Raw genomic sequence first — 25,235 nt, forward strand, 5'->3', positions numbered from 1 at the left:
GTCTATCGCTTCAACGAAAACAGCGGCGACAAAGCAGCACACACAATGGTACTATCGGCCAAAAAAGTAAAAGGACCACGGCTTAGGTGGCCGGAGGGGCTGCGGGACCTCACCGGGGCGCTGCTATCTCGCTCGGCGCGCTGATGGCGAGAGTGCCCCGAGTGACGCCAGACTTCGCCCTCACTCTCACGCAGTACCTCATCACGCTTGATAAATTTCTAGTGCTCCGTTCGGTTGCCCTGCTGCTGATGGTCGCGACGAAGGGGACCGGGCATCGCCGGTAGCCTAGCACATGGCGCTGTCGCACAGTAGCGGACTGCCGCGCGGCATCAAACCTAGAACTGAGAAGGAACGAAGACCCGTTCTGATTGTTTTGCTTATATTCACCTTATCTTTCATATTAATGCATGCCGCCGGCGTCCACCGCTGCTCGATTTTAGGCAACATCACGCAAGTAGGCGCAATGGCGGCTACGGTGACGCGCGGTCCTTCACGCCGGCGCGATAGGTTACAGAGTGAGAAGCGCTGCGCGGACGTCCGAAGCGGCGCTCTATGACTCGATGTCAAGGCGAGTAAGCCAAGTCATCGCGTTCGAAGAGAACTTTTCATCGCACTGAGGACCCCTTCAAGCCATGGAATGCTTCCGTGAATAAACTTGCACGACTGACTAGTTTATCCGATTCGTCTTCCCACTCATATCTTCCTGAAGGTACGTTTGTAAGGTTACATTACGGCCCACGCATTGTAGTAGCTAATCAAAGCAGTTTTCAGAGGCGTCGCTGGCATGAATATTAAACCAACTGCGGGAGACAATGCCAGAGAAGTAATCTCGACAGAAAAACCGTACCCGCAGTAAATCTTGACGCCTGTAACTTATCGCTTACCTTGCCGGTGAAGCAGCGCACTGACACGGACACAGCGAAAACACACAAGACGACACTCGCTGCGTGTGTCGTCTGCGTTTCTTGTGTGTCTTCAGTGTGTCCGTGTCAGTGCGCTGCTTCACCGGCAAGGTATGATGATTAATCACCAACTAGCCCAACTTTCCACATTACGTAACTTATCGCGCTGGCGTGAAAGTGCGCGCGTCACCGTAGCCGCCATTGCGGCTAAATTGAGTGGCGGTCGACGCCGGTGACATGCACTAATATGAAAGATAAGGTGAATATAAGCAAAACAACATTAAGAACGAGTCTTCGTTCCTTCTCAGTGCCGCCGTTTGATGCCCCGCGGCCGTCCGCTACTGTGCGACAGCGCCATGTGCTAGGCTACCGGCAATGCACGGTCCCCTTCGTCGCGACCGTCAGCAGCAGAGCAACCGAACGGCGCACTAGAAATTTATCAAGCGTGACAAGGCCCCGCGTGAAGTGAGGGCGAAGTCTGGCGTCACTCGGAGCATTCTCGTCGTGAGCGCGCGGAGCGAGATAGCAGCGCCCCGGTGTGGCCCCGCAGCCGCTGCGGCCACCTAAGCCGTGGTCCGTGAGCCTCGCGTGGTCCGAAGGCACGCGACGTGCCTTCACTCGCATATACAGCATACGGGGCGCGGCGACGGTGTTATCGCCATTGAACTTCATACGGAACATCATGGCGACGCTGAGTCCAAAAATTCGCCTAGAGTGCCCATATAATTGCGATCGTAATAAATGAATGTGAACGCGATAATAAATGAAAGAGAATAATGGGAAATAAGTTCTACGGCAATGGCATAGCGATGTCCGAGGCGCGTGATTCCCCCCCCCCCCCCTTTGCGTATATCATTGTTTCTCAAGTTACACGAGAACCGTTGAAGGTACACATTACACGTGTACAGAGCAGGCTTTGCTGACGGGACACTAAAAAGAGACGCTTAATCCGTTTATAAATGTTCTTTGGAGACTGTTTTTGTAAATTCTGTGGTAATACGTGGATTATTATAATAGAAAACGAAGGTCAACGTTCCACTTTCTAAATTTCACGCCGTAACGCCAGCGCCGGTGTGAAGACACGGATTACACTGTACCTTTCATATTTTGGCCGTTGTGGTTGGATGAAAACTCTTGAAAGTTCTTTCCTTTATGATGCAGTGCAGTCCATTTTTATCTTTGACTAGGCCGGGGCAGACGTCGTCCAAATACCTGAGGTCAAGGTGAGCTGTGAGGGGAAACTTCAAGAATGCATCGTTTTTGCGTTGGTTTCCCTTGGTTTGCCAATATGCTCGGCGTTGTAAGAAAAAGGGTACTGGGCTGCTCAACTTTAACGCCTATCATTCCGGAACCACGCCTGCATGCGGTGGAAGGTGAATTAAAAACGTGTCTTGCCCCGTTGCCACAGCCCCGTTCCTTCCTCGATTGCTCTTTTGCATATTTTTCTACGAAAGGAACTACCTTATCACCCTCATAATTGACAATGAGGTCACAGTTTTGCGTTTTTTTTTTGCGTATTTCGAATGAAGCTCTGTAATGCGGACGTGCCACTTCGATGTACGCCTGGTAACTGTGGCTTGCACTGCTGCATCGTCAGCGCATGTTCACTTGGCGGCTCGTTACGAAGCGACGAGGACCACCCGCGAGACATCGCGCGTGATGTGCTCAGAGGAGAGAAGGGGCACCTTTGGCCTGCAGCACGGCTGATTGGCGCGCCCCGTCCAAAGCGGGGAGGGGCCTTGTAACAGTGATTGCCCCCTCTTTGGTGCATTGAATGTTTCCTCCCACTCACGAGAGCACACCGCTTTACGGATACACCAGAATGCGCGGAAATTAACGATCGTACAAAGGAAAAAATGCACCTGTCGTTTTTAGGGCTTTTATGCCCAGCGTTGATCAGGCGAGAGACAATCATTACACACACTCAGTGAGCAGCTCCAACTCCAAGTGGAGACAACGGCGATGCCCCCCGGTGTGCAACTTCATCTGCCTCGATACACACATGACAAACTATTTCTTATGACACAAGTCGCGGCCAAAAGTCAACGCTTGCAGCTCGTTTATCGTTATCGCGAGACCTCTGTCCATTCGCCGGCTACATGTTTCGCTCATGATATGGGTCGCCTCTTGCTCTTAACTTTTTTACTTCGCGTTTACTTTTTACCGTATGGTTAAAGAAAGTTACTATTATGTCATTTCCGGTAATGCATCCTCCATTGGCGAGCTAGCAGAGCACAGTCGTCGCGGTGCGAGCTGTTGTGTCCGGCCGTGTGACAAATCGTTCGCACTGCTTATCTTGCCTTTTGGTTGCGCTTAAACGACATGGTAGAGAAGGATTTTTCAGGATGGTGCCTTATATGGTGAACTTGTGGGACGGACGCGGGTTCGGTACTGCCACCATTTGACGGCTTCCCTCTATATCATCACCCAGTCGCTACGGTCAATGACGCAGTTCAAGTGAGCCTACTTCCAGCTGCCAAGCATGTTGACATTAAAAATAATCTTGTCATCCAGTTATCTTGGTTACGTTGCTAACTTCTCTTGCCAACCAATGCATTTCTTCGCAAAGCTCGGCAATTTATGTCTCGAAAGTGGTGTCGTCCTGAGAATTCGTTCAAAGTGGATCCGCCTTGCGAAGTCCACTGCTAGAATTTGTAAATTGCAATATGGACCATAATGTAATTAGGTAAAATGATAATTAGTGAATTCTTGCTAATTAGTGAATTTTGCGTTTCAATTTTTTTGTGCAAGTAGTGTCCGCCGCTTCGAGTAGACCGGCTCATAAACTAGAATTGAGCTATCTGCCACAGGTAACCTTTAAACAATTTCGAAAGTGTTCGCTGAAACACCCTGTATGAGAAATATTGCCATTACGATTACGAAGGAAGCATTGAGCGGGGTGGGAGGTCTCTACACATAACTGTATGTTGGAACATAAGTGACGGAGAAAGGTCAACAAAATTCTCGCAGAGCTACAATACACATTTATGCGGAACGTAAATGGTCCACAAAAACAAAAAGGAAATTGCAGCAAAGAGGCAACTCGATCGCGCCTTTTGATACTCTCACCTAGGCCTGCGTGTGCCCTATGCGCGCCTTGTTTCAGAGTAGAGAACACTTACGCGGCTTACACATCCACTGTAACACTTGTCGAGCATCTGCTGCCCGCAGTACGAGCGGCACTGAAAAGGACACGCTGTCGTACCATTTGGTGATTTTCTTGCAGGTGGTTGTATGCTTTGTGGATGCTGCTGTGAAGGTGCACCATTATTTTTTTTTTTTTGAATGACGGGAATTTAGAAGAAAAGTTCGCGCCCCGAGATAGAGCCAGCTGTTCTTCGTCGTAGCGCAAGCAAAATAAAAATATAAGAAAGCACTGAAAAGCACGGAGTACAGTATAAGAACAAGAAAACACGTGAAGTTCCGCACGCAAACGCAGGAGGGCACAATAACCAGCATAAACATGCAAATTTCCGTATACGAGTACTGCAAGGACCCCGAAAAACGCGCGGAAGTGAAAAGTTTTTCAAGCGAGTGCACTTGGATAAACACGCATAACTACTAACGTATAACTACTCATAACAAAATGAAACGTGCATGACAGTTATAATCTTTACCAGTCAGACATTCATTGCGGTAAGCTCAGACACGTATATGATCATAGATGTCTAAGATCTTCCAAACTAGTTTATAAGCGGCAATTAAGTGCTCTGCTAGCTCGGTAACTCCGCTGTCTATATGCCAATTGTTTTTGTTTTGAGCGTGAGTTGGTACCGTTGATTGTTGTGTTCATATGGGAGGTTGTGGCCAAGTACTGCACCAGGGTGGCCAATCCTGCTCTGGTGAGGGAGTGCAAATACGGCATAGGCATTAGGAATAGCAGGGGAGAGTTATTAGTAGACTTTGCAGAACAGAATAATATGCGGATAATGAATACCTTCTTCCGCAAGCGGGATAGACGAAAGTGGACGTGGATGAGCCCGAATGACTAGACTAGAAATGAAATAGACTTTATACTCTGCGCTAACCCTGGCATAATACAAGATGTGGACGTGCTCGGCAAGGTGCGCTGCAGTGACCATAGTATGGTAAGAACTCGAATTAGCCTAGACTTGAGGAGGGAACGGAAGAAACTGGTACATAAGAAGCCGATCACTGAGTTAGCGGTAAGAGGGAACATAGAATTCCGGATCAAGCTACAGAACAGGTATTCGGCTTTAACACAGGAAGAGGACCTTAGTGTTGAACCAATGAACGACAATCTTATGGGCATCATTAAGGAGTCTGCAATAGAAGTCGGTGGCAACTCTGTTAGACAGGATACCAGTAAGCTATCGCAGGAGACGAAAGATCTGATCAAGAAACGCCAATGTATGAAAGCCTCTAACCCTACAGCTAGAATAGAACTGGCAAAACTTTCGAAGTTAATCAACAAGCGTAGGACAGCTGACATAAGGAAGTATAATATGGATGTAATTGAACATGCTCTCAGGAACGGAGGAAGCCTAAAAGCAGTGAAGAAGAAACTAGAAATTGGCAAGAATCAGATGTATGCGCTAAGAGACAAAGCCGGCAATGTCATTACTAATATGGATGAGCTCGTTCAAGTGGCTGAGGAGTTCTATAGAGATTTATACAGTACCAGTGGCACCCGTGACGATAATGGAAGAGAGAATAATCTAGAGGAATTTGAAATCCCACAAGTAACGCCGGAGGAAGTATAGAAAGCCTTGGGAGCTATGCAAAGGGGGAAGGCAGCTGGGGAGGATCAGGTAACAGCACATTTGTTGAAGGATGGTGGGCAGATTGTTCTAGAAAAACTGGCGCAATGCCTCATGACTTTGAGCGTACCGGAATCTTGAAAAAACGCTAACATAATCCTAATCCATAAGAAAGGGGACGCCAAAGACTTGAAAAATTATAGACCGATCAGCTTACTGTCCGTTGCCTACAAAGTATTTACTAAGGTAATTGCAAATAGAATCAGGAACACCTTAGGCTTCCGTCAACCAAAGGACCAGGCAGGATTCCGTAAAGGCTACTCAACTATAGATCATATTCAGACTATCATTCAGGTGATAGAGAAATGTGCGGAATATAACCAACCCTTATAGATAGCTTTCATTGATTACGAGAAAGCGTTTGACTCAGTCGAAACCTCAGCAGTCATGGAGGCATTGCGGAATCAGGGTGTAGACGAGCCGTATGTAAAAATACTGAAAGATATCTATAGCAGCTCCACAGCCACCGTAGTCCTCCATAAAGAAAGCAACAAAATCCCAAAAAAGAGAGGCGTCAGGCAGGGAGATACGATCTCTCCAATGCTATTCACACCGTGTTTACAGGAGGTATTCAGAGACCTGGATTGGGAAGAATTGGGGATAAGAGTTAATGGAGAATACGTTAGTAACTTGTGATTCGCTGATGATATTGCCTTGCTTAGTAACTCAGGGGACCAAATGCAATGCATGCTCACTGACCTGGAGAGGCAAAGCCGAAGGGTGGGTCTAAAAATTAATCTGCAGAAAACTAAAGTAATGTTTAACAGTCTTGGAGAGAACAGCAGTTTACGATAGGTAGCGAGGCTCTGGAATTGGTAAGGGAATACGTCTACTTAGGACAGATAGTGACTGCGGATCCGGCTCATGAGACTGAAATAATCAGAAGAATAAGAATGGGCTGGGGTGCGTTTGGCAGGCATTCTCAGATCATGAACAGCAGGTTGCCATTATCCCCGAAGAGAAAAGTGTATAACCAGCTGTGTCTTACCAGTACTCACGTACGGGGCAGAAACCTGGAGGCATACGAAAAGGGTTCTACCGAAATTGAGACCGACGCAACGAGCTATGGAAAGAATAATGATAGGTGTAACGTTAAGGGATAAGAAAAGAGCAGATTGGGTGAGGGAACAAACGCGAGTTAATGATATCTTAGTTGAAATCAAGAAAAAGAAATGGGCATGGGCAGGACATCTAATGAGGAGGGAAGATATCCGATGGTCATTAAGGGTTACGGACTGGATTCCAAGGGAAGGGAAGCGTAGCAGAGGGCGGCAGAAAGTTAGGTGGGCGGATGAGATTAAGAAGTTTGCAGGGAGAACATGGCCACAATTAGTACATGACCGGGGCAGTTTGAGAAGTATGGGAGAGGCCTTTGCCCGGCAGTGGGCGTAACCAGGCTGCTGCTGCTGCTGCTGCTGCTGCTGCTGCTGCTGCTGCTGATGATGATGATGATGATGTGCCGTTGAGCATGACAGCAAAGCGCCGTACCATTCACTCGAATGCCGCTACTGCAGTTAAAAACGAGGCAGCCGTGTTGGGCAACAGGTTCAATGACTCCATATCTAGAGGAGGGTAGGTTTTCTTGGATAGTGCAGAGAGAGGGATCTATAATCACTGCATAATCAGGCTTTTGACGTGAACAGCGTGATCGCAAAGCCCTTGTGGATGCCACTTGGAGGCTGACGATATTGTAGAGCTCATCGCACAGAATTGGACCCGGTGGGGACACCCAGTGTGATGGACTGAGGCTACTCTGCGCGGCGAAGTTTGTGAAACACGATGCTCTGATGCCCGAAAGGATACTGGTTTGGTTCCCGCCGCCTAAAGTGATCACTAGTGCACTGCTATGCAGCAAGCGCCTCAGCGCAATAGGTGTTTTTACGGTCCGCTCCGCTCCAAGTTGCCCCGCTGAGCCACAGCGCACCGGCGGGCGATTTTCACGTTTACTTTTAGCGTAGCTATGGTAGCGTAGCGGAGTGGACCTTTCGTAGTTGCAGCGCCCTCTGGCCACATGCAGGGTAATTAAAGAAAATAAAAACACCCATTGATCATTTTTATAAAGAAAAACGAATATGTATATAACCTATTTGACCACGAAGTATCTAGACGTGCGCTTGTAATACGTTACCGGTCCATTTTATGCAGTGGAAAATAAAGCGCCGTCTTGGGGAACGCCACGTGAGAGCCAGCGAGCTTGCTTTTGCGTCCAATCCAATCCTTTTTGACGCCAACGCTAGCCAGCGCCCTGTGCAGCACGCTCCGCTCAGGCGGACCGTGTTTGTCGCTCCGCTAGCCGGCTTGCGGCTAAGCGGAGGGCGCATGCGCATTCGCGCTCCGCTGCTGAGCGGAGCGTAAGAACGCCTAAAACACTCTAATGTCGCTTGGGCTTTCTCCGACATCGAGGCTCGCGCATACAGCGTGAAGGGTTTCCCACGTCGAGTTGGGACCAACTGCACGCCAGTGCTACTGCTGATGGCAGCAGCGATTGCAGGAAGCGGAATTTGTTGGGGGGGGGGGGCGAGGAGGGGCCGCTCCTTTTGTGGCCGCCGGCACACAAAGGATGCGCGCCGTGCGTTCTCCCCTCGTAGTGCGACGCGAGAAGGGGAGTCGGATTCTTCCATTTGTCCCAATTCACGGCGGTGCCTTGACTCGAGTCGTGCTTCCTCGGCTGCCGCGTTAGAGGCCGGCTCTGGGCTGTGCAACCGCAGTCTCGCACTCCGTGCCGTCCTTTACGAAAATGTCATACTAGTCTGGAAAAATCCGGACATACTAAAAATTGGGCAGGTATGCCCATATATGGCATGTAAGGGACTATTTGCCCAATTTTTAACATGCACATATATGGAAAGAGATGGAAAGGCAGGGAGGTTAAGCAGAGGCGAGCTTCCGGTTCGCTACCGAGCGCTGGGTTGGGGGACTTAGGTGTTAGAAAGAGGGCAAATCAGGAAAGCGAAAAACAAGACAAAAACCAGGAACATGTACCAGAGAAGGCGTTCCAATCACAGGCGTTCACACAGGCCGGTCGATGTCAAGAAGCGCAGTAGCGCTTTAGGTCGTGTCCATGTTTCAGAATTCTTCCTTCCGACAGAGGCTGGTCGTCCAACTGGTTCAGCACGACGGAAAGCGATTGTCTCTGCACGCTGTACTGCGGGCACTGGCAAAGAGCAGGACGAATCGCTTGCGTGCGAGTGATTTTAATAAAAAATGGGAAAAGTACAGCGCCGTTACTGCCTCTCGTGCGAGGGCACCTCCACAGCGCTGTACGGGTGGGGGAAGCGTCTCTGCAATCGCCACATGCTGCGGTGCCGGCCATCGTTATGCGGAATGCATAGGCATTGGTAAACGCGACGCCCAATCATAGCCTACATAAAAGGGTCGTGCCTCTTCGCGGAAGTCTTGGTGGAAGTCGAAGGCTTAAGGTTGGATCCAGGGGGTATAAACGGGCGTACATAAAATGTGGTTCATTTCACTCTGATGTAGTGCATTGACGTGCAAGTAGGTGGAGCATGTTTCCTTGCAGCATCTCTCCTATAGACAGCAGGATCCATAGGTGGTTGTCTTCTAGATGAGCTGAGCGAGCAGCTTGATCGGCACGTTCATTGCCGATGATACCACAGTGACTTGGTAGCCAATGAAAAATTATTTCGCGTCCTTTCTCAGTCAGGTGGTGTATGGCCTTTGTCATTTCGAATACCAACTGTTCATGCGGACCATGCCGTAACATATAAGGAGACTACTATATATATGTGGTATATGAGCCGCCTGCTTGACCCGTATTTGCTAGATGTGATATCTGCAAACTTTTAATTATTACGTCTGTAGCGCCAGGATCTGCGACGATGTCAGGTGGCGGCCACAGCTAGAACAACGAGGGAAATAATGTAGTGGGGCGTAGGCTCCAGTGATCAGCTATTCAGCTTATGCGTCGGTCGTTATTTCGTTAGCTCTCCACAGTGGTGACTTAGGAGTGCAACATGACCGAACCTGGCAATAATGATGCACATCAGGCCCTCGCTGCGCCAAGCCCTCGCCTCCCCGATGTCGGCGAGGCGCGATTTCCGCTACCACCCTTTTGGACGCACAATCCCCAGGTGTGGTTCCTACAGGCCGAAGCGCAATTCCCCTTGCACCGGATCACTGCGCCGACGACGCTGTACTACAAAGTGATCTCGTCGCTATCACCCGAAGTAGTCAACGGCCTCACCGACGTCCTCGCCCAGCCTTTGCGTGAAAACGCGTATGAGCGCCTCAAGGAAACGATCCTGGAAACATTCAAGGAAAGGATATGTGGTCTTTTAATATGGTCGTATTTGTTTAAAAAATTATGTTATATTTGATTGACAGTGGAACCCATCGTCGAACGCCGTATGCCATATCATTCTTAGCAGGCAGCTCTGCCTTAATTGTGCTTAGTTCGCAGCATTATTAAAACAACACATGTGCGTCATCAGCAAAGCCAATCAGGGATGTTCAGTTCTGCAATTAACGGTATGCGCAAGCAGATATAAAAGCAATTTGGCATATATGCTACTACCGCGGAGCTTGGTATTTATGTGCTACAGCTACGAGGCGCATGGCGCTGCCATTTCACGTTTTCATCTGCGGCACAGTAAATGTCGGATTGGTGCGTAACATTTGTTCCGTTTGATGGTCAGCCTATTGGTGCGCGCATGCTGTGACGATGCAGGCGATAGAAATTCAAGGCGGACACAGGCATCACGTATGCGCAAAAAAAAAAGGGAAAAAAATAATGAAAGGAAGCCTCTGTTACAGGAGGAGAGCAGGAAGCAAACAAAAGTACTTATGAAGAAACAAGGCGAAACGTGCGAAAGTAAAGAATGACGGATACAAGAAAATGTGGAATATGCCCCAAGACAAGAGAAATAAAATAAGAAAGAAAACTGGAGAACAACTACAACACATCCATGGTCGTAACGACCTAGAATGAAATATCCAAATGAAGGCGCTCTATCTCGACATTTAAAAAGAACAAAAAAAGAACGGACTTAACTTGGTTTGGCTAAAAAAGAAAAAAGAAAAAAAAACCTCTTGACTGGTCAGTGACCACAGCAGTTGGACAGGGAACCACAAAAATACGTAGTTATTGTTGTAGAGATAATTTAACACTTTGGAAAACATGAATCGCAGCAAGATCGGCTTCATAAAGAAAATTATGCTTTCTCACAGCTACGGCCGCACTTGTTATCTGCTTCTCACCAATGCCCGCGTAGAATCGCTATCGCGCTCACCTATGACTGTTTCCAGCCTGCTTCCGGTGAACGACTACATTATCACTGCAGAAGGAAAAATTCCGATAAAAAGTGTTATATGATAATTTCCACGTTACTACTTCAAGATTAGACACTCTGACCGGTAAGCTTTCCCTTGCAGTAAAAAAGTGGGCATCACGAGAATTGGTTGTCGCTCCCTTTAAGTTTCGTCAGAAGCGAGGAATACCGGCTAGTTGCATGTGCAGCTCTTGAGGTATGTTCCTTCACACCTGTCATAAGTTAATTGGACAAAGTTCGTGCAGTTTTTCGTGAACTAACGCAACACGCGAATCTTGCCCCCCCCCCCCCCAAGTAAATAAATAAATAAAAACTCAAAGATAAATAAAGAAACATAAAAACAAACAGGACGCCCTTTTTAATGGTGATCAGCGCAGAGTGTGCTAGCAGTGCTCCCATCTTGAAGCAGGAACGATCACTTTTTCGCCCTGCGTTCTCTGTCACGTCGTAGGTGAACGCCCTCGACTGGGTCTGCCCGGACGCGCGTTGCACAGCAACCGCCATTCAGGCGCCGAGGAATGCCGAGTGGCTGACACGCGCCGCATGCATTCCCTGCGCGCAGTGTCGCAAGGCGCTGGTGCGGTCGTTCGCTGCCAACCATTCTCGCGAATCGTGGCTGGGGCTGGAAGGCATTGTCTGTGAACAGCGCTTCAGTCTGTCGCGGTGTTCGTTGTGAAAGGCGGCGGTTCATCTGAAGGCGGAACTATCGCTGACAGCGGCTGTGATTCTTGGCGGATCTCTCGGACAAAGCCGCCTCGTGTGAGAAACTGCGAGGGCGAAAAGGTGATGCATGCATGCGCTTAGCCGCCGCGGCTTAAGCGTCGGTAACGGCAGTTCGAAACCAGCTTGGAAAAGAACCAATACTACCAACTACGCGACAAACGAAATACAAATAAAGTGTGGGGGAAAACTTGAGCTCGTTCTATCTTTTTTACTGTCCCGTCTTTCGTGCAGCTATGAATTCGTGCCAGTGCACCCAACTCTAAGCTGTATTAGTGAATAAGTGTTCGACGTTGGCATAGTTGGTTAAGCATGATGTAAAAGGGCAGGAAACAGCGCAAAAACGACGACGCACGGAAGGTTTATTGCTCCCCCGCAGTAAGCCATCAGTTGTCAGTCAGCGCCTGTGGAGCGTGTTTCGTCTTCTGTCTGTGGTCGTTTTTGCGTTGTTTTCAGCGCTTTTAGATCATGTATTAATGCAACTGTTTATTGACACGTGTAATTATCTTTTTAGCGGGCGACCACGTTTCGCCGCCTAACAAATGTAATCGCACAGCGCGGGACGCGCCTGCATGTATCCGATGTTTCTGGTAAGTTATCGATGCTTCTACCCGGCTGTCTGTTGTCGCCGAACCTTGTGTTATCTGATTTCATCGCGTGACGCGAATGGTGTAGAACTTTGTGGAAGACACGCGGGTCCGAACGATTAGTCTGGAACGTTCGACGACTGCTGTATAAAAGCCGACGCGCTTGACCCGCTGATCAGATTTTCGACGATCGCCGACCGTGTTCGCCGCTATCGTTGTGTTATAAGTGTAGCCTGTTTTTGTGGGCACAGGCAATAAAAGTTAGTTTTGTCTTTCACAGTATTGCTGCTGTGTTCTTGAGCGTCACCACGACGTGACATTATAATCTATCTTACGGCTACGACTTTACGACGTTATGTCGTGAATTCCGGTTAAGAATGAGTAATTACAGTCTTCCGCAAACAGTCCCGCTGTAGCCACGGTCTTGCATGCGTGGACTCCAATAGAAACTTCGCTGCCATGGAATTTCATGATGCCTGCAACTTGCGTGTACCGCTGGCCTTTCTTAGACACGTGATATCCGAGTACCGGATCGTCTATGAACTCGGGCTTCACGTCTTCGTCACGAGAATGCCTGCGCACTGCGGCGTCATTCCAGCGTGCGTGCGCGGTTTCGAACCCGCGAGGCGCTTTGTAGAGGGACGAGTCTGTGCTGGAGCTGCGGCCTATGTTGCAATTAAGCTCGGCGCAGCGCCTCAAGGCTGCGGAGACGTCGCAAGGCTGGTGGAACGTGGACGATACCGCGCAGGCTTTTGTCAGCTGTCTTTGGTCAGCGCACCTGCCGTGGTGGCGTAGCGGCGTTGCGCTACTAAAGTCCGAGGGCGCGGGATTGAATCCCGGCCGCATTTTGATGGGGGTGAAATGCAGAAACGCCCGTGTGCGGTGCATGGGGTGCACGTTAAAGAACCTCAGGGGGTCGAAATTAATCAGAACCCGCCGTGGTTGCTTTATGGTGTTGGGCTGCTAAGCACGCGTGGTTGTGGGACCGAATCCCGGCCATGGCGGCCGCATTTCGATGGGGGCGAAAACACCCGTGTACTTTGATTTAGGTGCAGGTGAAAGAACCCCAGGCGGTCCAGAGCTCCGGAGTCCCCACTACGGCGTGCCTCATAATGAAATCGTGGTTTGGCACGTAAAACAGCAAAATTAAATTTTCTAATTAAACCGGAGTTGTTCATTACGGTGTGCCTCATAATCAACTAGTGGTTTTGGCTCGTAAAACACCAGAATTTAATTCTTTTTAGTCAGAGTGCATATTTTTCAGAGTCAGAGTGCAAAATAAATAAATAAATAAACAAATATTTCGCATTATGTTTTCTTATCGAGTTCTGCTACTATTTATTTCACAACACGGCTTGTAGATTTTGTCATTACTATGAGATTAGGTCCAGTGATGGTGCCAAGGTGCACGTCACGTGGCTCAATCAACTGCGGTTTACTTACGCTAAATTCCAGTGGCAGAATCAGATTGGTCCGCGCACTCTGCCACAGAGCCGTCTTCCACGGCTCCGTCTGCACACTCGCGCTCCAGGAAGAGCCAGCAGAGACAATAAGTAGTAATGTTAATGGAAACGAGTGTCCGGTCGTTTACCCTGCACAGGAGCGAGGAGGAATAGAAAGATTAGAGAAGGTTCTCTGAACACATGCGCTGGCAAAATATGTCCAAATAGGTCAAAGGCCAGAGCAAGCAGTGGTGCAGAAGGAAGTACCGGCGTTCCTCGCGCCCAGTTGGCAGTCGTCGTCTGCTTTTCGAAATTGCAGTGGTTTTAGCCAGCGCGTATAGAGTTCGCCTCACCAGCGGCCGAGCGCTGTCTCATACGAGATGACGAAGCGCGTGTGGAGCGTGGTTTGTTTCCGGCGCATATCTTGACAGTCTATTCTGAAGAATCTCGGCGAGCCTGACTGTTTTTGGCCTCTTTGCACGCGAACGGAACAGAGTCGATCAAGGATTAGCTTGTCGGCCGTTGTTTTATCGGTATTCTTCACTGCTTCAGTCTTTTTGTTACGTTGTTTCAGCACGCCTTCTCGCATAAATTGGAAAAAAAAAAGTCACCTGAATGAATTTCAAACCGGGCCGGTATGAAGGGGCCGTGCGCCCGTGGTTGGAGGTGAGGTGATCGCCTCGGTTATTCGCCCAGGCTTCTCATATAGGGGACTTGGGTCGACGGAAGGCATTTTCCCAGTGTGCGCTCCACTGTGGCCGCCGTGGCCGGAGCGGGGTGAAAGAGAAAAGCTCTTGTGCAAGGGGGGTCCAAGTTGTCAGTATCAAAGCGGTGACTACGCAGTTCGTTATAAGTGCAGCCTTCTCGCGACGCTTTAAGCAGCCAGGAAGGTTTGATCCACACGGAGGAATGAGTTTAGTGGACGCGTGGATACACAGAGTGATTCGCTGTGCCGAAGCAGACTGCGAGCATACAGTCATGCAAGTCCTCGTGGGGCAGTTGGAGGAATGGCTTCTATGCATCCCGTGGTGACAGGCATCACTGGCGGCAGAGCGGGGGCCGAGAGGCGGGTCAGGAGCACTCGAACAGACTACGGGCATGAGTCCGTGAGGCGGAGGCAGTGAAGTCTGAGGAGTTGACGCAGTTCCTGCGCAGAGGTCATGCAGAGCAGCAGGCTGTAGAGGAGGAGAAATACGGCGTAGGTAAGGAATGGCAGCTCGTCTCACATAGCTGCAACAAGGTACGGCGCATGCGCCCTGCCCTGACGAAATGGTCGTTCAGTATTTTGTAAAGGTACACGCGCGCATGACTGTTCTCGGAGAGGTTAGAGCGATTCGGGATGCGCGCAGACGCGCACTGCTGCAAACGCTCCTGTAGCGCTCATGTATGTAGCGCGTCGCAACTACGCCGCTATAGTTCCGTGTCGGTGCAGCGCCAAAAAACGTGCTTGCCGCAGCACTGCACCTCCACGTTTAAAGGGCAACTCCGGCGATTTTCCGATGTCAACGGATGTCGATGAAATTCGCTGAGTACGTTTCTCTGAACACTTACGTCATGTCCTCAGAAAAGCCGGTTTGAGAGTTGCACAGTTATTTTACAAATGAGTTTAATTAATTGCCTCGGACACCCCTTGCCTCCTCCTCAGTTACAAGCCGCATTGTGTATGACGTCAGGAGTGATCCATGCAGAGCTTGCTGGGATTGTGCAGACGACAGTGACTAAAGCGTCGAAGAAGCGACGATCGTGAGCTGTTGCATGGCATGAGAAGTTGCTGTCGCAAGAAGTTGCTTTCCCTGAAGACGTAGGCTGCACGAACTTCAGCCCTCGCCATCCGCACACACAGTTTGAGCCGATGCCGGTTGCGTTCAGCGGAGGTTACGCCTATATGTCACAGTCGCGTAGTTCATGCGTCTGCTGCTGGCGGACCTTAGCAACTGACACGAAGCTAATTAAGCCATCAGGATGAAGAAAACGCCTCCTGTAGTTCAGTTTTGACCATACGGATTGGAAATAAACCATTTTTCATTTCGTACAGTGCACACAAAAAGCTAGAAGCGACGACGCGGAGCATCGACACCGGTACGTTGCCGTGTATGTTGTCGACGGAAAGCTGCCTGCTGCACTTCCCTAAATTAAATGCGACTACGAACATGGGTGTATTTTTACGTATTGTCATGCAGACTCGTTATTCAGCTTTTGAGGTGCACTGCTTGCCCTGTATCCCAAATTGGCAGCAAGCGCAGGCCCCTCGATACAGCAGCGTAAACAACCGCCTCGTTCCGCTGCCAACGGTGTCCACACTGGTATCGTCGTTTCCGCGAGTAAACTAGGTGTTCTGTAAATGAAGGATCATACGCGGAAAGTCCTTATCTATGTCCACTTTACGGAACATATATTGTATACATGAAAATAATACGAAGAATGATAAGTAGGCAGCCACAACAACGCTCCCGTACTACGGTCTAGCGCTCGCTTTTCGAAGATGCGTGGTCGCTCATATCAGTGCGATTCAGAGTGATGCAAGGGTGCTTACATGCACAAAATTGCCTGTTTTGATATGTTCTGACGTTAATTGGTGTCACTGATGAGCGGCTAGCATTATATCTCTAGCGAACGAGGAGCAGCCGCTGTACGTGCCGATGTAACCAAACGCACCGGTCGTTGCTTTGGAGTGTCAGTCGCGTTCTTGCGGGACACAATTGCGGAAAGTCGTGCTCCATCTTACAGTGAGCATGCGAAACGCTTCCCTGAGAAGGGGGTAAAACACCTAAAATAGAAAGCAGCACGTATAAAATCAGTGGTTAGGGCTACCCTTGGTCTTCATGTTGCAGCACGATATGTAGCGCATGGGCGCTGGCTCTCGTGGTGGCGGGTCGAATGCGAACGGCGATTCGGGGCTATTGAATTCGTCAGAATCATAACTGTCAATATTTGACAGATCCGAAGAGCTGGTGTAGCTGACGTTGTCGCCCGAAGGTCCGGCGCGGTGACGATTCAGCCGAGCGTATGCTCTTCGCTGCCAACAGGCGAGACCGGCATGCCTCGCGCGCCTTTCCCGGTGTGTGGACACCCGTCACGTCACACGAAGCGGTTCCCGCGGCTGCTTGGTCAGGTTTCGTTCTCGTGCTTTTCTTGCTTATTTAACATTATTTTCGAATTTGCGGAACAATTCTACTATATCAGACACGTGACAGGGGGATCTCGGGAACCTAAATATTCCATTACCTTGACACAGTCAGAAAATTGCCGGAGTTGCACTTTAAAGCGGCGTGCCTTCGTTCGGTTTATACGCCGTGAACACTGTAGCAGTTGTCTTTCATTGACGGCAAGCAAATTGATCTAAAACCCTTACGTCACACTGTGGCGACACTTCATTGAACATTACGTTACCGACCCAGTCTTCTTGCAGCATCGGCCCTCTTTTTGGCGGTGGCAGCACATGCCTGACTTCACGTTCGTTTTAGGCGCGGTAACATTTTAGGCCGATACGACACCGACAAGACGATAACGCCATAGAGTTACCTACATTAATATGGTAGAGGGAACCCTGGCGCTGCGATCGTTCAGCCAACATGCGAATTATGGTACAGTGGCTGTTATTATGGGAAGTACATGGATTTGCCTGATATTCGTGATTGTGGATTCAGACGTTCTTGTGATTTCGTTTATTATGCTTTACCTCCATTCGTTCTCCTAAATTTCAGAGCAATCACTACTTTTGTCGGCGCAGAAGACTCCGCGAACACACGCAATCACTACTTATTAGAGCGGTTCAGCCTAGAAAAGCATCAAGCGTCTCAACGCGCTCACTTGCCCGCGAGAAATTCATGCGTTCTAAGGCGCTTGCCGATGCCTGCATCCGTGGCGTAATGGTTTCGATATCGGACTTGTGTGCTAGAGGTCGTGTGTTCGAAACCTGCCGTCGGCAATTTTAATGCGTTTTTAATTATTTGGTACACAGTACTTTGGTGAAAATTATGAGTTTACAAAGTCAAAAAGCCGTTTGAAGCCAGAAGGACGAAGCGTAGGCAAGTCCATGTACTTCCCATAATTCCCATGCGGGCACAACCGCCCCGATTGCAGCTCCCGTAGACACTAGCGCCAGAGTGCGCTCTAGTAATTATTGTATGAAACTCAGTGGCTAACGCCAGCGATTGGCCGTCGATTGGGTGAAATGCAACAATGCCCATGCACCATGCATTGGGTGCGCGTTAAAGGTCCTCAGGTGGTCGAAATTGGCACGCAAAACTCCAGAACTTGAAACAATTGGCCGTGTCGCCGAGACACTGTCTTAGTATATCAAAGCGACAGCAGTGCAACTGGCCATCGCGAGTCGTCATAGTGCGACGCGCCTTCGTGCCGACAAAAATGAGCCTGCCGACCACCGTTCAATCGGTCCCCGTTTGAGCGGCCGCTAAGCGAGCCGCTGCGCCTGCATGGGCATTTAGTCGTTCCAAGTGTCTAAGCATGCGTTCGAAGGTAAAGATGCACGAACATCGTCTCCCCAATGCCGTACGCATACAATTTGAGCTGAAGTTGACCCTGTTCAGCGAAGGTTGACTTTATGGCAGAGCCGTCGAGCTCTTGCAAACTCTGAACTTGTGGGGTCTTCGTATCTCACAGGAGTAACGACCACCGCGGGTTCGAGCTTAGCGAGCCACAGGGCCGCGTCAGCCGTCGTCCTCTAGCGCTGCTGCGCGCGAGCTCAGGCCACAAGGGGTTACCGAGCGACGCACGTAATAACACAGTATTGCCTCAAGTTGACGGAAACCGTTTGTTGTATCCGATGGCACCCGACACTGCAGAAACGCCCGGTCCCGGGGTGGCGGGGAACCAAAGGGCGGAAAATACAGTCAGGGGCGCCTGTAGCACTTAGATGCGAGAGTACAGGCTCCCCAAGCTGGGACACGCCGCTAGGAAAAGTCCCGGCGGCTATGCTACTTGCTCTCGCGATAACCAATGGGCCAACTCGCGAGAGCTCGGGCAATCTCCTTCGGCTTGGGCCTCCGACGAGCGCGGCTCGGCGTGGTACGACCTCGCGCGAGCACTAGGCACCCGTTCTTCGGCTTAGCGTCGGGACAGGATCGACACAAGGTACGCGCTCCCCGCAAAGGCACCGTGCGTGAGCTCAAGTCCGAGTCACAAAGGTGTCGGCGGACGAGAGGAAGCATGTACGTACCCGGCGCAGTCCCAAGGAGAAAGAGACGCGCTACCGTCACAACAGTAGCCACCAGTAGCCGCTTCGTGACGTCATAGCTCCGCCCTCACCGCGAACCATCGCGAGTGGAGCGCCACCGCCGACAACTGGTTCGGAGCGAGGAGACGGTCAGGCTTAAGGATTGCAGAAGCAGGTGAAATGCGCCAACGCAATGGCGCCCGTTGAATTCCCCAAATCCCCACAAACTAAAGGTCGAAAGAAGCTGCTTTTGTAATCTTTCTCTGGCCTTGATACTGTTCACTTCTTACGCTGCGCACACAATAAGCGACGAGAGGCGAGAAAGCGCAGTGCCAACGTGGCTGTACGTCACCGTTCCCGAAGGTCGCGTTCGCTGGGGTGCGTCTCCTGAATGAAATGCAACTGCCTTGATGGGCGGGCTTGTACGTGCTGTTGTGCGGACACATTTCTCAATTCCATAGATGCACTGTTTACCTCTTCGTCAAACGGGAAACAAGTGAGGGTGCAGTGTGAACAACTATTTCGCCCAGTTATGCCAGCGGTGTCAGCGATGGCATCCGCGTCTTCGCGACAGAACTGCACGCCCTATAAATGCGTGCCTATGTGGGAGCAGTTTCCCCTAGCACTACCTTGTGGAACGCTTAAACTAAGAATTGTGAAGTTAAAGAAAAGCGAGTAATAACGGCCCGTGTGGTTCATGGTCGCCGTTGTTGAAGAGGCCTGGCCGCTCAGGGTCTCAGGGTGAAACGACGTGGCACATATGTGCAGATATGTGTGGTTCGCAGCGTCTTGACATTATTTCATATCAGCCATGTGCTGTTTCTACATAATTGAAGCTAAGGACGAGCTGTGGCCGTACACGCCGATGTAAACAAATAACTGCTTTGGTGCATTGGTTATCCGACATGGAAAGCTGCGTTCTACGGCTTCTTGAATTGAATATACTAAATGTGTAGAGAGTGGGTAAAAGGAATAAAAAAGCGAACTGCAAGTCGACAAATGAGTGGCGACAGATTCCACGATGGCTGAAATCGCCGAGTTTTCGGTGCCCAGTTAGCGGCCCAGGCCTCCATTAGTCGGCGAGTGCTGCGTATACCTACCAGGTACGGCGTGCTGCCCTGGAGAATCCATTAATAATTAAGTGCGATCCAGGAAACGCACACTCAACGTGAGCGCAGGCACACAAATTACGAGGCAAAAGCCCCGGCACCGTTCTAAAACGTTTCCAGCTGCGTGCAGCCGAGATCATCGCAGGAAAGTTAAAAAGGCGCATTCATGTAGTGAGTTTACAAAAGCATCCTTTAAACAGGTTTGCGAAAGAATGTTTTTTTTGTTTTTTCTTTCCCCCGTTCGTAGTGCGCATATACCAGTTAACACAGCTACAAGTTCCGCTACAATGAACAGAGGCGGTAACTTCGTTTATCGTTGCATTTATTTGACAGGTGTTGTGCCCTTATCAGATAAGTGCATGTTTTGCGCGCACAAGAGCGCGCAGAGCACATCAGACTCGTAGGAAGCAAGGCGGCCGTTTATTCTTCTGCTTGCATGTGAGAGGCTGTTGTGTGAGTCACCACTTTCTCAATAAGGCGAAAAGACAGCTTACTAATTTGACGCAAGTAGCACCACGAAGCGCGCGCCTACAGACTGGTGTCATTTGCTACACAGAACAGCTGATAGAATGACGTACGTCACACGATCATAGAACAGTTTATTGCTTGTAGATAAACAGACGACACACCAGTAGTTTCCAACAATTCCTATTTCATCGAAACGAAACAATCATTCGCACGAACTTTCGCTCGAATCAATTGATTTCAGCGGAGTAATCTGGACGGGTCCGTAGGATCATCTCTGGTCGGTATGTGCTCCTGGTATTCCATTGGAACAAACGTGCACCAAAAAGGAATGTCTTGTTCCGGAAATGTTGTGAGTTTGCCACTTGAACTGGGCATTACAATATCATCGTGCCTGCACTTTTCTTTTTGTTGTTGCAAAGCGAATATTTCTTTGCCTTTTCCTTCGACTTTCCCACTGCTGCTGCTATGGCTGACCTTTCTTTCCCCATGCAGGGACCTGGAAGGGAACAACATCAGCGTGATCGGCAAGGATGACTTCCGAGGAATGAACAAGCTTCGAATCTTGTAAGTGATGACACTCCTCTCCATCTGGTGTGGCATTATTGCGCTCCTTCACCCGTGTGATAAACGAGAGAGAAGGAAATGCTAGCAGAGAAACATCTTTTGAGAAGTGCTTTAAAAACGCGTTCGTTCGCGTAAGCAAGCACGGTCACTGGCACTATTTCGTTTCCGTTTAGTACGTGCAACGGTTTCGCGTACTTGGGGCGAGCCGATTTAACTTGCTCGGCTCTTCGAATCCACGACAGCCCGATCCGGGTGATAATGTAGGCAGATGCCGTTCGGAGAATGCGCGACAGTGGAAATAATCGGAATAGAATCGCTACATTATTCCTGTCCTGCTTACATATAACTGGGACGGTACAGGTCCGTAGTGGAACTTCTGCGCCTCCCCTCCCCCCCCCTCCCCCCCGAAAGAAATGAAACAAGAACAAAAACATTTATAAACAATATCCAGATCCCACGCACTGCGGGAATCGACGTAAGTTAAGCTTTCAGTGCTGTTTGTGTTCATTGGCGGCATTTGGCACTGACTTCAAGGGCAGACGACAGTGAGGATGTGGTGTTAAATGTTACCTTGCGTGCACCACAAAGAGCGCGCAGCGAGTCGTGTTTGCTCGAGGCGTTGTTGATGTGCCATTGTCCGTAGCCCGCTAGAACGTTAGCCTTTTCCTTTTACCGAAGCCTGAGGAGAAATAGCAGCGTGCCCGACGGACCAACGCCCGCTGGCCGTCCGGCTTCCGTCACGCAGTACGGCGTCCCAGTGTTGTAGGGACATCGTGGCTGAAGTGTTGATTATGCTGGACCACCACTTGGCGTATTGTCGTTTTGACGCGGCTGTGCTTTAATGCGGCTTCGCGTCTGCACGTCCTGCGTCAGTTGTCGGCAGGGGCAAACTGGCACGGTGTTTATTTTTCAGGTATAGCAGGAACGTGCCCTACCATACGTTGAAGTGTTATCTATATTATTATTATTATTATTATTATTATTATTAATATTATTATTATTATTAGTTTGTTCGGAACTGTCGCCATGTCTAGTAGCAGTTGTTTTTTTCTTTTTTTATGGAAGAGACTCGAAACGAAGCACGTTTTCAGACGGCGCCTTTCCCTTCTCCCGCAATCATCCAATTTAAGCAAGCTGCCACGAGCGAAAGGTCGTTATTCACCCGTTTCCACAAGGCGTTGGCATTATGCATTCTCCGTCTTTTCTACCATTCTGTCGCCCCTCTAGGTTGTTGTGCGTGAGTACAAAATTAAGCGCTGCAGTTTTGCAATGCTTCTGTGGGGGCCTCACGCGCAATTACAACCTTCCGAGGGCATTGTGTCGAAGGCCAGGGAATTCCAGAGGGCATCGCTGCGACGCCCCCGAAGTTCGTTGGAAAGTTACCCCAGCGCTCCTTCCATGTGCGTTAGCGTACAAGACAGCAGCATGAGGATAACTTCTTTTTGGGCGAGTTGGTGTTTGCTTAACATAGGGGTGGGCGGGGGGGGGGGGCGGAGATGATTTCTAGCGCAAACACTCTTTTTTTTTTTCGAGCATGCTGTCAAGACAGCAGCAGCAGTATTAAAACAGTCGAAGGAAGAGGGAAAGAAAGCTTCGGTTTAAAACAACTCCCTGTATATTTCTGGTACAAAACCTGCGGAAACCAGGATTTATGCGTGCAATAGAATATGCGTAGCTAATGCTAATAATCACGCATCCCTTGCCTAGATAAACGTGCTAGCTTCTAGAGCTGCTCTGCCACTGGCGACTCCTCGCGTCTTTGCCAGCCTTTCAAATATTGTTTTTTTTTGCATAATAATTCTCAAACCTTTGCCGTTTCATGCTACCAATTATTCGCTGCGTGTCATCCCCAGCGTTGCCGAAGAGGGTTGCTCCTTAGATTGCTTTCCCCGTGATACCCGTCTACCATCCTGGCTACTTCTTGCAAACATGTAGTCAATAACACTAAAGGTATTGCGTGCCCTTGCGTGACACCTCTCGGCGTGTTTTCCGCTTTGGTCGCTGTGGAGACTATGCAAATTAGGTAATATATTAAGGTATCCTTGCTCCTCGACCACACATTGACTGATTATTGCCTGGATTATTCTTGAACATTGACGTTCGTGTGTTATACGTCTAGTAGGGCTTCAATTGCACCGCGCACAGGAAATCTTGCTTAAGGCGGGTACATATGTGTCGCTTTTCCTGGTTTATAGCTTTTTTTTTCTTGTTTACATTTTTTTGCAGAGTTGGTATGTGCGCAGGTGTGCGCATTTCTTAAGTGCGTACTGTGATAGCTAACTTTTATGCAGCCTGCCTTCTCATCGGTGTGCAGTTATTGAACAAGCAAACAAACAAACAAACAAGCGCAGTGCCTCCGTGACTGCTGTTATCTCTACCGACTAGAACACCGTTTCGTAATATAGGATAGGATAGGAATAACTTTTCGAAAATACCGGCAATCGAAGAAATTGAGCCATATAGAGGAGCTGGATATAGACCTGTCACTTAAATGTTAAACTTCCTGATTGACTGATGTAGTAGTCCGAGAGGAACAGGGACTCGATAAGGAAATTTGCAGACGAACTAAAATGGGCTACAGCGCCTGCGGCTTGCGCTCTCAATTCATGAATGGCAGGTTGCGGTGATCGTTGAAAAGTGTAGGGTCAGTGCATTCTGCCAACAATAACCTGCCCGGCTTGAGCTCGGAGCAGAGCGGGGGAAGCTGAGGAGAAACACAGCGCGCGCATGTCGCAGTGGCAGATGTGAAGAAGCCCCCGCATACGCGCAGAATTGCCGCGCGACTGGCCGCTCGAGGCAGTGTGCGTGTACTCGCGGGCTTCTTTCACGCGCGGAGAAGCACTTATGTGTAGCGCGTATCGAGCGACAGAGAGCTGTATCGGGAGTTTCTTTCATATCGTTCTACAATTTTGCTCATTGACACTTTTAATGTAATTATAATAATGAAAAAGTTGATTAACTAAGAGAAATTATCTAATTAGGCGGAATGCAACAAATCTGAGTATCTCCAAGCGACAGCAAACAACATTACCTCGGTTCAGTCCAGCTACGTGGCATTTGCGTATTTGAATGTTTGGCTCAAGTTACGTGAAACACCCTGTATGGCGCGGCATTGCGGGCGTGCATCGGAAGCGTTTATATATATATATATATATATATATATATATGGTGTCCCAGCTAACTTGGACCAAGATTGTGAAAATACCTATGTGTTCTTCAGAACAAAAATCCCGTGGATGTTTTTAGCGTTTATCTAAACTTACAGTATCATTTTGTTGCTCGTCTTTTTTTTTTAGTAATTAGCCGAGATAAATTAATTAACTTTCTAAATATAGCTTGAAACGTTCAGGCGTCAATAGGAAAGTTGTGGAGCTCCACAAATATTGCCCAACCCAGACACTTCCAATGAGATAGACTTAGCATGGCAGTTCTTATTTGGGAATAACGAAAGCCCGCGAAGTTTAAAAAAAATATCACGTGACAGCGCGCTCCGTGCGCCCAAATGCGCCACGATTACAGCGCTCTCAACCGTGCTGTGTAAAAAATATCGCTCGCTTCGCGCCTTTCGGGCTGCCCACGACAGGGCTTCGCGTTGTGCTTGGTTCCGACATGAACGCCGGTGGGATCGGGCGGCAGTTGAAATACAGCGCGGCTCCCATTTTTGCGGCGATAATTGCACTCTTATTCTAGCAGAATGCATGCGGAGGAAAAATGGCGAGCTCAAGCGTTCGAATTTGGGAGCAAGACCCCAACAAGCGAGCACGCATTATAACAGGCTTGATAACGTCGTGTGAATTACGCTGGTTGTCACAAAAGGAATTGTAAACTGACACGGAAGGTTGCCTTTTAGCTTCCTGTCCATTTCTTGTTGGCAGAGAATTTGTAATTTCACGTTACTTACGTGCCTTTTCCACGTCGTACAAAAGTTTCACACAGATGGCTCTTTTCATGGATAGCTGTTGTAGAGGTTTTATTCCTTGTGATGTCTGTCTAAAGAATACGTTCAAACAAGTCGCCCTCTGCCATGATGCAGTATTGGCACCTTTTCAGAAGGTCCTATGTAGCTTTTTTGATGACGCAAGACGGTATCTCACTGCAGGCCACAGCAATCTTCTTCCACAGCAAGCTTCTGGTGTAGTTGTCGGTTTGCGGTACACTCGGTCTTTCACATGTCCCCACAAGAAGAAGTCGAGAGGTA

At 49.2% G+C, this 25,235-nt stretch overlaps 1 protein-coding gene across 1 annotated transcript in view; it reads left to right on the forward strand.

Moving 5' to 3' along the window:
* sli (slit guidance ligand) overlaps positions 1-25,235 on the forward strand; it is a 416,482-nt gene that overhangs the window by 67,477 nt on the left and 323,770 nt on the right. Inside the window, exon 2 of the mRNA XM_075676723.1 lies at positions 20,966-21,037. Coding sequence (XP_075532838.1) covers positions 20,966-21,037 — 72 coding nt within the window. The remainder of the gene's footprint in view (positions 1-20,965; positions 21,038-25,235) is intronic.

This window comes from Dermacentor variabilis, unplaced genomic scaffold (genome assembly GCF_050947875.1).
Source record: "Dermacentor variabilis isolate Ectoservices unplaced genomic scaffold, ASM5094787v1 scaffold_12, whole genome shotgun sequence".
NCBI classification, from domain to species: domain Eukaryota; kingdom Metazoa; phylum Arthropoda; class Arachnida; order Ixodida; family Ixodidae; genus Dermacentor; species Dermacentor variabilis.